General features: G+C 45.3%; 1 protein-coding gene across 1 annotated transcript in view; it reads right to left on the minus strand.

The window, feature by feature from the left end:
• The window catches only part of KLF7 (KLF transcription factor 7), a 99,455-nt gene extending 87,805 nt beyond the window's left edge, over window positions 1-11,650 (minus strand). Inside the window, exons 1-2 of the mRNA XM_052635874.1 lie at window positions 11,551-11,650; window positions 11,098-11,337 (exon numbers count right to left, since the gene is read on the minus strand). Of these exons, the coding sequence (XP_052491834.1) occupies window positions 11,098-11,199 (102 nt within the window). The 5' untranslated portion in view covers window positions 11,200-11,337; window positions 11,551-11,650. The remainder of the gene's footprint in view (window positions 1-11,097; window positions 11,338-11,550) is intronic.
• Between the last annotated feature and the right edge of the window lie 2,845 nt (window positions 11,651-14,495).

Below are 14,495 nucleotides of genomic sequence, written 5' to 3' on the forward strand. Positions count from 1 at the left end.
TGGGTGACTTTCTCAAGGCTCCAGCTCTGCCTGATTTCCACACCTCATGTAATTTGACTAATACAAACGCTATGACCTTAAGAAACCCTAGCACAAGTGTTAGTCACTCAGTCATGTCCAACTCTTTGCGACCCCATGGACTGTGGCCCACCAGGTTCCTCTGTCAGTGGGATTCTCCAAGCAAGAATACTGGAATGGGTTGCCATGCCCTTCTACAGGGGATCTTTCTGATCCAGGGATCAAACAGGGTCTCCTGCACTGTAGGTAGATTCTTTACCATCTGAGCCATTAAGGAGCCTGAATATAATCCAGTTATTTTTCAGATGAGAAAACCAAGTCCCAGAAAGAAGATAGGCCAGAAAGCCTTCAAATCCATACAGCCCCATTGAGTCCCAAGCCATGACCTTTGGTTTCTGCCTTGGTGTCTCCTTCCTAACTAGGATTCAGTATAAATGTAGAAATTCAGATTCCTGAGCATACTGCCTGGGCTCATTCTGAGCCCAATCTGGCTCAACCAGACTTTCAAGTTGTGTGACTTTAGGCAAGTCATTTAATAACTCTCACCTCAATGTATCCATCTGTAAAAGGAGGATTAAGCAGAAAATGTATCTCACAGGGTTCATGTGAGGGTTAAATGAAATGATGTATATAATATGCTCAAATGAGATCATCTCTAGGAAGTATCTGATATCTATTAGATATTATTCCTGGAGGAGGGCATGGCAACCCACTCCAGTATTCTTGCCTGGAGAATCTCATGGACAGAGGAGGCTGGTGGGCTATAGTCCACAGGGTCACAAAGAGTCAGACACGAGTGAAGCGACTTAGCACAGGTGTTATTATGATGCTTGTTATGGTGATAGACAGAATGGCCAACTTGAAAGAAGGAAGAGGAAAGAATGTTCCACCAAGGGTTTTGCAACTCATCTGCTTTGCAGCCACATGAAGACAACTTGCTTCATCTTCCTCTGCCCCATTTTTCTCACCTCTGAATGGGAAATTCTGTAATATCTGCGTGTTCCTTAGTTACACAAAGAATGTGCCAGTGACAAGAGATCCTGATCAAAACACCCTGAGTCCTTGAGAACAAAAGCTCAATACAGATGTCTGTTAGACTCTTACAAGGCAACATGAACATCCCCATCACAGAGGAAACCATCTCTAGGTCCATATTAAAGAAAGCAAGAAGCTTAATACAGGGAGGTAAATGCACAGGGGAGGGCGGGGTCATTTTGGAATGCAGAAGGCAAAGCCAAAGACTCAGTGTGACACTGAGCAGCATCTCAGGGAGCTCACAGGAGAATCAGCTCTGCACAGGGGGCTCCTCGCAGATGACATCCTTCACCTCTTAGACAGGAGCTGTGCTCTATGAACAGGGTCTACAGTGGCCCTATGAACAAACACTAAGAGCTCAAAAGGGAGGGATGGGGCCATCTATTTCCACTCCTTTGTATGCCAAGCAAATCTGCCGCCTCTCCAAAAATAAAAGCCAGCACTGTGACCAGGCCATTGAAATCCCGCAACCTGAGCTCTGGAAGGTGAGCATGAACGCAGGGTCAGGAGCAGGCAGGCACTCCCTTGCCGAGCGATTGCTCCACAGCTAATTGCCGTTTTCACAGCTGGGTTGAGCTTTCCAAAAGATATCCTTCAACCCTGAGCTCTGAGCTCCTCTCCTGATGTTCTCTCTTGCCAACCATACCCCCATCAAAGACAGTTTATAGATGAAAGGATGCAGCTACAGTACATACATTTTTGCAAACATCACAGTTTGAAATCGAGGCCTTTCTAAGGTTTCTTTGTGAAAATCACCACATGCCCACAGTCATTACCACAAGAGCTAAAGCCTTCTATGGACGAGGAGGCGGCCTCCTTGCCTGAATGTCCTCAGTGGCAATTCTTCTACAGTTTATTTTTGCTCCTCTTACTAGAAACATGGGTCCTTTGAAATTCTTTATAAACAGAGTCTACTTGCAAACAGTGAGGTCAGGAAGAAATCTGTTGAACTGCTACCTAATACCTATCTGGCATCATCCAACAGATGTTCATGCATGCATCCATCCTTTTAAAACCACAGAGCGGGCTGAGGTAAGTGGAAAATCATGGTCGAGAGCCTGCCGAGAATGAGTTATTGGAAGCACGGCACGGCTGGAGTTTAGTGCCCACCACCACAAAAGTACCAGAAATGGAATTTGCCCAGGTTAAGCAAACCTCTAGTGGGTCAGAGGAAATGTAAGCTAAATGAGACTGTACTCAACACTTTAGGGTAAAGGAAAGCAAAACAAGAAAGATCAAACAACACTTGGACAGTTGCTATTAACCAAGGAGCTGGATGAAGTATACCCACCACTACCCTGCTTTACTATAAACCTCTTTTACACTTAGCTTCCAAGTTATACAAGAAATAAAATATTTCCATATAAGGAGTAGCCAACTACTACTCTGATATATCTGATATTAACCTTCCATAGATTAAGAGCTCAAAGCCTTGGCTGCATACTGGAATCACCCAGAAGATTATAAACAAAAAACAAAAACACTGATGTCTGGGTTCCACCCAAAGGAATACTGATATAATTGGTCTGGGGTACAACCACAGTTGTGAATCATTACTGCACACATAGTCAAATCTTAAGTCACAGTCATATCTTAAGTCCTAAATATCCACTGATTGTCTACCATGTACATGGCTTTCTAAGAACCTCAAGGGTTATGTATTAAAAGTTTATTCTCAGAATTATAACCAAGGCATGGACTTTGCTCCAAATCATACAACCTACATGGAAAAACAGGGTAATGGGGAAAAAAGAAAAACTATATTACAGGACAAAACTGAAAAGCATCACGAGGAAGTAGAAAGTTCTACACAAGAGTGTAGAAATAGTAGCAATTACTGTTGGCAAAGGGAATGTGAGGGAGTTTCCTGGACGATGTGGCAACCATCTGAAAGTCAAAGGATGGGTAGAATTTGGACAAAGAGACTCAGGAGGGAAAAGGAAAAAGAAGGGAGAAGTCTGAAGGAAATGACATAAATGAAGACAGAAGCAGAAAAAGTACAATCATTCAATTTGTATGGCAGCGCACATGGTAACAAGGGGGGAAACTTGTGACTACTACCTAGACTCAGTCCAGGAACACTGTGACTCTTAGAAGTTTGGCTTCATCATATGCAAAAGAGGGAAACACCTACAATCAGAAACAGGGTGATTGAGGTAGTAAGTCAATCCCGGCAAGGTAGCCAGGCTGCCCTGGGGCAATGGCAGAACAAGAAGAAAGGAGACCAGGTGCAGTACGGTAAGAACCAAGTCAAGGGGGTTTTTCAACCGATTACAGTCAAGGGAAAGAGAGGAGCCAAAGATGCTAGAACCTTCAAACCTGGATCCCATAAGAAAGGCGATTAGTAAAAGAAACAGGGAAGCCAGGAAAAGGAGGACAGACTGGATGAGCTCACACCTCAGGGCATATTCAGCTGAGGGCATAACGTGACAATCCCAAAAGTCTTTAGCGTCAGCCCCCATGTTTCCAGTTCCAAACTGTGAGCCTGAACTCAGGAAGATATCGGAGCTGCACATGTAGATTACGGCTCTGACGACATAAAGAAGTCTCCATTTGGGAAGCAAACTTCAGTTTCTAAGATATTAGAGGTGAAGCCAGTCTGTGAGACAAGTTCCAACAGAGAATTTTCACCATCATCAGTACCAGAGATTGGGTGGAGAAGGGCCAAAAGTTGCTGGGAAGTAGAGTGAAGAGCACTCCGAGTTTCCTTTCCTCGCTAGAGTCACTCAAAATTAGGCCAGCACAATCCTTCCAGCCCCACAGGACTTTTTAAAAAAAACACACAGAAGTTGACTCTCTTCCCAACTGCTTATCACAATGTGCAATAATTTTTTGTTTAAATTTGTAAACCATTACAACTTCACTGCCCATCCAACCCTCTCAAGAAATCTTAAAACACTTCAGAAAAGCTTTTCCTGAATTGGCACATGGTAACTGCTACAGTTTCACGCAGTCTCTTAGTTGGCAAGTTGTCAGAGACAAAGCATTTCGCCATTTCGCACTTGACGCTTTCCACATAAAACCCCAGTTCCACCATCCATCCAGCTCCCTACCACATCCATCTCAATGCACCTCCTTACTCTCACTCCATTTGTTATCATTTAAGTGACAGCACTTTTTTTCATAGGGCTGGAGTTGTAATTGGGGCTTTTGTTTTGTCTTTTTAGTACAGTGTACATTTTCCAGGTTACCACACATTATTTAAAGTGGAAAAGAGATAAAATGACACACATAAGCTTTCTCCAAGATATCAATAGCTTGGTTTAGGGCCCAGACAATCCCCAAATTCCATGTACAAGTGCTGTTCAAAGTAAAAACGGGATTTTCTTGCCTCCTTTTAAGGGGAAACAGGGAAAGAAAGAGGAGGAAAGATGAGAACTCACTCAAAATATATTCAGAACAACATGATGAAAAGCAAGCAAATGGATCATGTGGACATCTGAAAGAGTCTGGGGCCTAGGACCGCCATCCATGTTAACAACAGCTGGGGGACCTTGGAAGGTTCAGTGCTTCATCTGGCTTCAACAATCACTTGGTCCTAGCTTAGTGTTTTAAAGAAACCAAGAGTCTTTCAGGATTTGAAATTCTAAGATTATCTGCATCTAGCTTTGATAACAGGCCTGGGGCCTGACTTTCAATATGACCCTTAGGAAATGTCAATAAACCCATATTCAGAAATAGATATTGCATACGGCTCTACATTAATTATTTTAATTACCTATAATCATTTCCGAATGACACAGACAGGGATGCTGTTTCCTGGCCATTACGGACATGTGTATTTACACTGTCTACTCATCTGCCAAAGGGCCACCAGCCCCATTACCCCATTAGCTAAAACAAAAGCACAACAGAACTTAGTAAATCTCAAGTATGTTCTATAAACAAGATTTTAACAAGCTGAGGCTATATAGAGAGGCATGGGTCAGTACTCAAATTCAGGACTTACTTTTAAAATCTCTCTTTTTGGCAATGGTGTTCTAACAGTGCATTACTTAATTTTGAACATGCTCACTCTCCCCTACTGGAGTCAAGCTCATACAGGGCAGAGCCTATAGCCAATTCAAATTCATATCACCCAAACAGTATTTTGCACATAACCAAAGGAATGAAGTACTGACTGTGAAATATTTTCCATATTTTCTTACAAATAGAGAAAAGCCCACAAGGTGTGACTGAGTGCCTCGACCAGCTCAGTCAACAGTGTGAATCACTATGAAATCATAAGTCACTCCCATGTCAAGCAGGCTGATCCTAGATGGATCTCGAAGCTGCTGCTGACCCTCAGCTGTCCCTCTGTATGTCACGCACGTGGTGGATGGGGACAGCTGGAAGCTGCTCTAATGGAGAGTGCAGCAGACACAATACACTCAGCAGGACCAAGTTCTCAGGGTCACAACAAAATACCAAGTGAGGAAAACAAAAAGGTACCAAGGCAGGAGAAATGCTTCTCCAAATTAGCAGCAGAAAACAAAAGTGAAAGAACAAAAAGGGAGAGGAACAGGATGATGACCAATTTTAGGTAAAAACCTGTCCTAGTAATGCAGGACCTGATTTGGGGAACACTTAAAATTGAATGAGGAGAGTTTCTCCTGTGGGTGTGTGATGTTGTAAAATAAGCACACAATGTATCTGGGCAGAGGAGTATTTCTTAACCTGCAGGTGTTGCACATAACATTAATGATTAGCTGCTGTATCTTGTTCCACTGACTTTAACACCTTTAGTGCTTGTAGAGCTTCCTAATCACTGTTCTTGGTAAGATCTGGCCATCTGGGTTAAAGTATTTCTACCTGTTCATGCAAAGCAAGCACTCAGCTCATCTAGGAAAACAAAGGGGTTTATTTGTAGAGAGATAGATCTCCACCCCTCACCCTTCTGGCACTGCTCAGGTTACGTTGGGGAGCTGTCCTAAACTTTCAGCAAATCTCTGTCCCAACATACAGGCTAACGGATAGACTGAGTGTACCGGAATCACAGAGGCATTCTCTGCATTTGCCAATCATGGAGGCCAGCAAAGGTGACTGAAAACTCCTGGTGTGCTACTGCCAAACTGCAGAGATAGGGGGTGTCTGCCACCCCATGTGGCCAGCTACCCTATCAACATGAGTCATTTGGGGCTGGCTGGAGGAAACTGCCTTTCCTCCCCAGTAAGCATAGGCTGATTAAAGAACTCTGCATTGCCTTCTTGAACGCACAAAGTTAAAATGCGGGAATTCTCTGATGGGAGAAGAATCTGAAGATTTATAAGAGAATGGCAACTAAAAGCGCCATTAGGACCCTCTCTAAACTATTCCCATTTAAGTGGAGAGGCAAATAGCCCCCACTAGCATTTATATTTAGAATGGGCTGAGAGAGAGGAAGAGTGCATTTTGAACACTGAAGGTCTCTGACATACCCATACATAAATCATTTCAGGGTGAGGTGTCACAGTGCATCTTCTGCTCTGCCCTTTAAATGGATTGGACCCCAACATCACATTCTCCTCAGGGTATGGAGTGGGGGTGGGAGTTACATGGAGAACAAAGAAGTCACCACTTCCTTTACCCCCTCTCCCACAACTAAAGACAGATGTAGTAAAAAAAAAAAAAAATCTGCATTGTAACATTCATTCACTTTAAAATACCAAACTGAAACAGGTAGACTTAATGATCATGTTTGAGAGACCCTAAATCTACAGAGAGATGTATCTATTCAGAAGAACATGGAAATGATCTTTTAAAGAAAGGCTAAGTGTGTGATTGATGGCATTCACACGTGCTTTCATTTGTAAAGCTACATTTATTTAGTGACTGCATCCTTATAAAGGAAATCTGGGTAACAGGGGCAGTTCCAATTTTTTTCTTTTCATCTGCCAAGTCACTGTTTCAAATTTTTTAAAAAATAGGCTTATGGTAACTAAAGAACGCACAAATCACACACAATAAATAAATAAATAAATAAAAAGCCAGCTATTTTATCCTTTCAGTGTGGTTAGCAAGGCTCCTTTGTGTCTACAAATTTCCCTGGGTGGTGCTGTTGCCAAGAAATTCTAATTCACGACAAGGTTTTCTGCAAACTGGGGACAGAGGCAAACCTGCGGGTGCAGGGACCCTACAGTTTGCTTTGTCTTTCTGGCTGAGACAGCACCTGGCTGCTCGGGCCTGTAGAAGGCAGTGTGAAGGCACGATCCCTGTGTAGGAGAAGCAATGTAGCTCACAGACCAAATCCTATCCCTCGCACCATGAGGCTGTTCTTGGAAGGCAACCATTTTTGTAGGTTGTCCCCTAGAGATGCTTCATACCAAAGGCCCTTGTAAAAAGTGGTTCAGGGTGCCTGTCACCAAGATGAAATTGCAGTGTTATGGGGACGCTGCAGTTCTTACAGTAGCCAAGTATGCCATTAGTTTAAAACAATGGGGGAGTGGGGGAGGAGGGAGGAATGTTCTATGATTTATTTATTTGTTTCCAGTAGCAGTGGAAAATTTTCTCTGAGCACAAGGGAGGCCTGAAACTGACCCCATCTGCCAATTATGAATCAGCATTAACAACAAACATAATTCCATAAGAGTTTTCCAGTAAACACACCATGCTCCTCAATGGCATAAAGCAAGGCTAAGTGTAAATAAGACTTAGAACATCATTACTTGACCTGTACTCATGAAACAGCAGTCTAGGTGTGAAGAATATATCAAAATTCTTAAAATGCTTGTAGCTTCCCAAAGAAAAATAACCATCAATATTGTATTAAATCCTTCTTCATCTTCCAAATCAGCACCGCATCCAGAAAAACCATGATTTCTGATGGCGACAAAACTCATGAATGGGTCCCCTATTATCCATCAAGTGGTACCCTATACACTGCGCTAGCTTCTGTCCTACCTTTGACTTTTTTCTACTTTTGCTCAGACAGCTCTTGGAAAATCTCCTGCAAGTTTCCGAAGGGCTTAAGGCTGGTGGCCTTAGGAGTTGTGCGTCAGCTGAATTCCATAAAATAATAGACCACATAAGCACAGCGTAATTTACAGTTATATGACAGGCAGGGATGATGTTACTTGAGCCAAGTGCTTAAATATGCAGTCAGAGCCCAGGAATGGGGAGCTGTTAATGTAGGATGTCCATCTGGATTTAAAAATTATACCGGCAACGATTTTCAGAGTTGGCGCTGGATGTGGAGAAGACACGATTGTCCCAAAACCCAATGTCAAAATGATGACCCCTGTGACAGGAGATCCATGACAAGCTCACTGACAGTTAAGCAGGACAATTATCTCAGGCAAGAGTTTAAAATAAAACCTCCATCCTTAATTTTCAAATGCACAGATGTTCTTGGGTTTATCATCCAAGCTAGTCTTTCTTAGGAACCAAATCAGATTACTGGAATCTCTGCATTTCGCTCATCTCAAGGTACACTGTTCACTTTCAGGAGTACATCTAATAATTGCTCCTCATTTGACCTCTAAAATCTGATTACCCCAGAGCATCAGAAAACTTCCTCCAGCCTGGGGTTCTTTGTAGCAACCTTCCTGAGCTGATTTGAGCAAAGGAGACTTAAAATTTCACCATCTGATGGTTGATTTGGAACCAACAGTTGCATGTAACCACATTCCCCTCCTTTATACTCTGAAGCGGCACAGGGGAGGGTGTAGGGAGAGAGAGGAAGAGATAGAAGTTAGAGATATGTCACCAGTACGAACTTGGGAGTCACAGCCACCTTTACAGAAAGCATTTGTGATTAAGGAGTCCAGAGAAGAAAGCTGCTTGGAGTAACAGCTCATTTAGGACTGTGTCCTCACAAGTCACATTTCAGTATGGACTATGAGCATGCTTCTGAAAGAGCGTGGTAAAGGATCTGAAGGTGAGGGTAACAGGCAGTAGGACAGGATTAAGGCAAGAAATAGGGAAGGAGGTTCAGTGGGCTGAAATTCCTTTGCCCACAGATAGAAACTAAACTAGAGGTCCCTTGAAGGGGGTGAGATGAAGTGAGGAGGAGGGGGGTCGGGAGGTGGAGAGAAAAGAAGAGAAGTCTTCTGAGGAAACAATAGACCTAATACATCCTCTAATTATCAAACCAATGACATTTCCTTATAGATCTAGATGTTCTCATGGATGGTCTAACCAGATCTAGAAAGGCAGGTTTCCTCTGGAGAGGCCTTCCCCAAAAAACAGGCTTTACTACTGTGAAAACCTGAACCAAAACAAAGTTGGGTGATTCATCAGGGGGGAACGTTGTAACAAATAAAGCCAACTTTCTTTCCTCCAAGCCTACTTAACAGTTAGTCACAAACAAGGGCTGCCTAAATCAACAGATTCTCTTCCCTAACCAGTCTAGACTGTTGTTAATAGGCAACCAATTCAACACCAGTGGGCTGACAGTGTGAAATGAAGACTATTTCTGAAAATGAAATTCTGGCAACCTTTTGGTTTAATTAGCATGTGAAATAAAAGGAGGAAAAAGCTCCAGTGAGACCCTTCATGAGGCAGTCTCATCAAGGATGGAAGAAAAGATGCACTGGAGAAATGCCTTATGCTGAAAAAGTGTGCGCTGTGTGTGCCTTTAGAGAAAGACAAAGTCAAACACATCTGCCAGCATCCTCAGGCAGGAATGCATGTGTGGACCCACAGACACCAGAGACCAGTATCCAGAGAAACTCCAGCCTGGAAGAATCAGGGGAATAACAGCAATTAGTAACAATGGTACAGAGGATCACCTCCTTACACCGAAAACCAAACCTCACTCGCTAAAGCAGCGACTGTTACATCCTTAGACTCAAGCCGGCAAATCCCGCTTTGGATCCTGGCAGAGGAAATCCAGCCGTTCATTAGCCTTAACAAGCTGCTGTCAGGAAGCAGAGAAGTTACATGAGCAGCCACACACCAAGCCTCTCGCAGCCCTCCCCAAGGGCAAGCACGTTTCTCCAAGACGGATTGTGAACGTTCACAGTTCCACCGTGCAAATCTGAATTGTCTTCTTGGACTTTCCATGATACACATTGTAGAATTTTGAAAGAATACTAAAGCATACTCGTGTCCCTCCACCTTCCCCCCATCCACCATCTTTCCTGAAGAATGTCCCCTCAGCAGCTCCCAATCCTTACTGAGAAAAACCACTGTTTCTGCAGCAGATCTGGCACTTTCCACTGACCAGCACTTTCTTTATTCCACTTCACAAAGCCCAGTGAACTTGTCACCAGCCCCACTTCCCCCTCCCTGGGACCTCTAGCCAACTTGGCATTGGTGCCCTTCAGCATCTTAAGAGTTTCTTAACTAGTCCTCTAAGACAAAGTCAGAGGCATGGAAGCACACACCACCCTTTGTCGGAGGTTGTGCTAAGTGGAGAGGGACACCAAACGAAAGAGGGAAGCAAGGACACACGCAGAGAGTGATCTCTTTCCGTGGATATTGCACTGGGGAAACCTAAAAATGCATGGTCAGCATTAGATAGATATATCTTCCCGTCCTCTTCCAAGATATCCTTGAGTACCTTTTATAACTGGGTTCTTCGTCCTCCTGCCCACCTTCTAATCTTAAAATCAAGTTCCTATTCTTTATTGACACTCTCTAATTACTAGGAAAACACCCCGCTTTGCTCTTACCACCCCCCACCCCCTCGCATCTGACGGCCGTCAGCACCAGTTGAAAGAGATGAACCTGATTTAAGGTACCAAGTAGGTACAGCTAGTGCATGTAGGGACGCGGCAGCTGTCTGCGATGGCTCGTTAAGCCCCAAACCACCTTCCCACCCGGCTCCTCCGAACCCCAGAAGTTGGGCAGGTCTCTGCTGGGGGACAGTGAGCCCAACAAAATGTGCACAAGGATGTGTGTTGGTGACTGAAACGCAGGCAGCTCGGAACGGCTGCTCAGCTCTGCACACTATACGGGGTTAGGGGGTGGGTGGAGAGGTAAGCATATGACTGTTTCCGAAAACATTTTCAACAACAAACAGCCAAAAAGGGGGTAAAAAATTAAACAAACAAACAAAAAAATTCAACCCCAAGCCCACACCAACGCAGCCCCTGCGAGTCCGCCGCCACCACACGATTTACACAAGTAATTTAAATCATTCACCTGCTGCCAGGTCTCCTCCAGGGATGGCAAAGCTGAGAAGTAGCCGGTGTCGTGGACAAGTTGTAGCTCCTGGAATATACTATAACTAGCCAACACGTCCATGTTGCTGCTGCCGGGCAAAACGGGAGGAGAAACCCTCCCCCGAACACAGTTGGGTCTGTTTGTTTGTCAGTCTGTCTGGCTCACCCCCCAAGAAGGCAGACATCCAGTGGCCCTTTTGTTTTGTTTTGTTTCAGTCAACTAAAAAGGAAAAAAAAAAAAAAAATCAATGCAGGAGAGAGGGAGAGAGGAGGTGAGAGAGGAGAGACTGAGTGGGGTGGATGGAGAGAAGCATCCAGCGTGTACAGTGCAGACGGCTGCCAGGAAAAGGGGACTTCTCCACGGGAGTAACAATTCCCTTCCAGGGCTCTAATCACTCCAGCTCGTGGATCAGGAAGGGGGATGCAAACTCACTGATACGAAGCTGCCATCTATTTCTGCAGCGCTGTTCGCTCCTAATGCAATCTTTGCTCTTTATTTTGGGAGGTTGCATTTTTTTTTTCTCGCGATCGCTTCTCTCCCCCCCTTTCCTTCCCTCCCCACCCCCCACCCCATCCTTGCTAGTTTGTAGTCTCTCCCCCTCCTCCTCCTTTTCTCCTCCTCCTGCTCTTCCCCCTCCCCAAACTCCCTCCCTCCGCCCCGCTCTCCGCGCAGCCGTGGGATCTCGGAGGAGGGCGTCCATTAGGCCGCGTGTGACCATGTAAGGTAAACAGGGGGCTCATGAAGTCACTCAGGACCAATGGGGAGCGCGGAGCGGGACCTGAGGCGGGGCTCGGCCCTGGCGGCGGGCGCCGATTGGCGAGCTGCGAATCTCCCCGCTGCCTTACAAGGCGGTGCGAGGCGAGCTATTTTTAGAGGGCTATATAAGGGGGTTGAGGCGGCCGCACCGCGGCCGGGTAGCGTGAGCGCGAGGGACGGGGAGGGTCGCGGCGACACTCTCGCCGGCTCTCGGGACGCCGAGGCGGCTGGGTTCAGGCCGCACTCCGGCCTTCGACCTTCGCTTTGGTGCCAGATGGAGCCCCGGGCGGCCGAAGCCGGCGCCCCTCAGAAGGGAGAGGGTCGCGTATAACCATTCGGGCTCGGATGCGGCCGGTCAGGAGGTGAAAGTCCAGAATGCGGGGTTAGGATGCCTCCTGGAGGAAGAGCAAGGTGGGAGGACGAGGAAGCCGGCGTGGGGAAGAGGGCCAGCCACTTCCCACTCCGCCTCCCTCCCAGGCCCGGAGGCGGGGAACCGCGAGGGAGGGGCAGCGCAGAAGAGTTCCACACTTCCTAAAAAAATAAACCGGAGGCGGGGGGAAAGAAAAAGTCACCAAAACCCCTTCACGAATTCCCCACCGGCTACCAGAGTGCAGAGAAGAAGCGCCCGAGGAGGAAGTGCCACACAATGGAGCAGAACAAAGGGGAGTGGGGCGCAGACAGCCGCCCGGGGCCCGCCCCGCGCGCAGGCCCCGCCCCCAGCCCGCCGGCGCCAAGGAGCGCGCCGCCGCGCCCCCCACCCCCTCCCCAGCCCTCGGACCCGGCGAGGGTCGGAGTGCCGGTTAGAGTTAATTGGAAGGGGACGTATTAGAAGAAGTGTGTGTTAAAGACAATAGAGGGAATCCGGGTAGACGTGAGGTGCTGGCAGAAGCAGGCAACTTGTTTGGGGTCTTAAAACGTGAGGCCCCTCTTGTGACTTGGAGATAAAGTGTCAGCCAAGCTGCGGTGGTGAGAGGAGGACCCAGAGTGTGTTTTCGATACACCTAACGTATAGAGATGTATAGATCTAGACCCTATTATCTCTTAGCTGAAAGCCCTGCGCTATGCCAGTTGCTGGGGTTGACCAGTTCTTTGCTTGACCTTAAATGGTTAGTGTGGCTGAAGCTTCCCCAAAATGCACTGTGAGCTGAACTTCCACTTTTGGAATGATTGCAGAATTTGGTGCTTATTCAGAAATGAGAAACCTAATTCAGCTCATAATGGAAGAAACACATCCATGTTAATCGCCCTTCTCAACTCTCTCCTTCGGACAATGTGGAACTCCACATCACAATATTCGAAAGATTCTACTTTATAGGACAAACACAATTTGAAATTCAATATTTGCCAGGGGAAATTAAACAGGAATTATTGAATTGAGGAAAGTTTATTTACTTTTTGATGTCCTGAATTCTGTTGGTCAGATCTACAGCATCCAGTGTATGTGTATAAAATTGGTGCGCTTACTGCAAGTGTATGCACAAGAAATGCACAAGGATCTTGGTGCGCTTAGTGTTATGTATACACATTCGTGGTACTAGGAGGTAAATGGTATAAAAAGGTTCAAAGTCCTACATGAATAAGGTGATATTATGATAGCACACATGTAAGTGCAGGTATGCAAAGGCTATGTGGGCCTTTCCTGTAAACAGAAAACCACTTAGAGCCATCACACCCCAATTAATGCATTAGCTGGATGCTTATGACCATTGATAGTGCCACTTTCTAGCTGTGTGTCTTTGAGCCAATTACTGGCTCAGACCCTCTGACTACCTTTCTCAGAAACAGGAATAGTGAGATCTACTTGATGTCCTAAAATAATGTTTGTAACTCACCTGACATACTGTATCTGGTGCTATTAGGTGAATACTAAATGTTAGATGTTTTTATCTCCTGGCTTTAGCTGAGTACATAAATCTGAACTAATCAGGCTCATGGGGGTATATTACCAGAGTCTTAGGGAAGGAGGAAGATAGAAACCTCTTGCCTATTTGGAATACTGTCTCCCCTTACCCCCCACCCCCACCCCACATGCTATTCTCATTGGGTGGGGATAGGGAGGAGACCACCCAGAAATACTGGGGCAGAAGATATGTTCAAAAGTAATAGGGGAAGAAAAGGAAGCTAAATATAGGAAAGCCAGGAGGCAAAAGACAAGGGAAGACCAAAGAACCTAAGTTTGATGTTGGAAACTCAAGTGAAATTTTTTTTGTTTTTGTATTATGCTATTACCATTTTGAACAAAATATGACATACCTGTTAACTTAGAGGAGTCCAAAGATTTTGCACATAATATTTATTAAGCACAATGTGCCAAGCTGCATGGGCACATAAACATTTTATATGCAATTTTGCCTTTCATCTTCATGACAATCCCAAGGTAAGTGTTTTTATTATTCCTAACTTTATGGGTAAAGATACCCAAGCTTGGAAATACTAAGTTGCTCAAGGTTACACAACCAGGAAGCAGCCAAACAGGGGTTCAAACCTAGGAGCACCTGACTTCCAAGATTGTGTTCTGAATGGGGCTTTCTGCAAGGTAAAAGATTGAGTTTCTTGATTTTAAGTCAAGATTTGTTTATAAAAAACTTCTTCAGTGGAAAAGGGAGGCTTCCATTGAGGTT

This window comes from Budorcas taxicolor, chromosome 2 (genome assembly GCF_023091745.1).
Source record: "Budorcas taxicolor isolate Tak-1 chromosome 2, Takin1.1, whole genome shotgun sequence".
NCBI lineage: Eukaryota > Metazoa > Chordata > Mammalia > Artiodactyla > Bovidae > Budorcas > Budorcas taxicolor.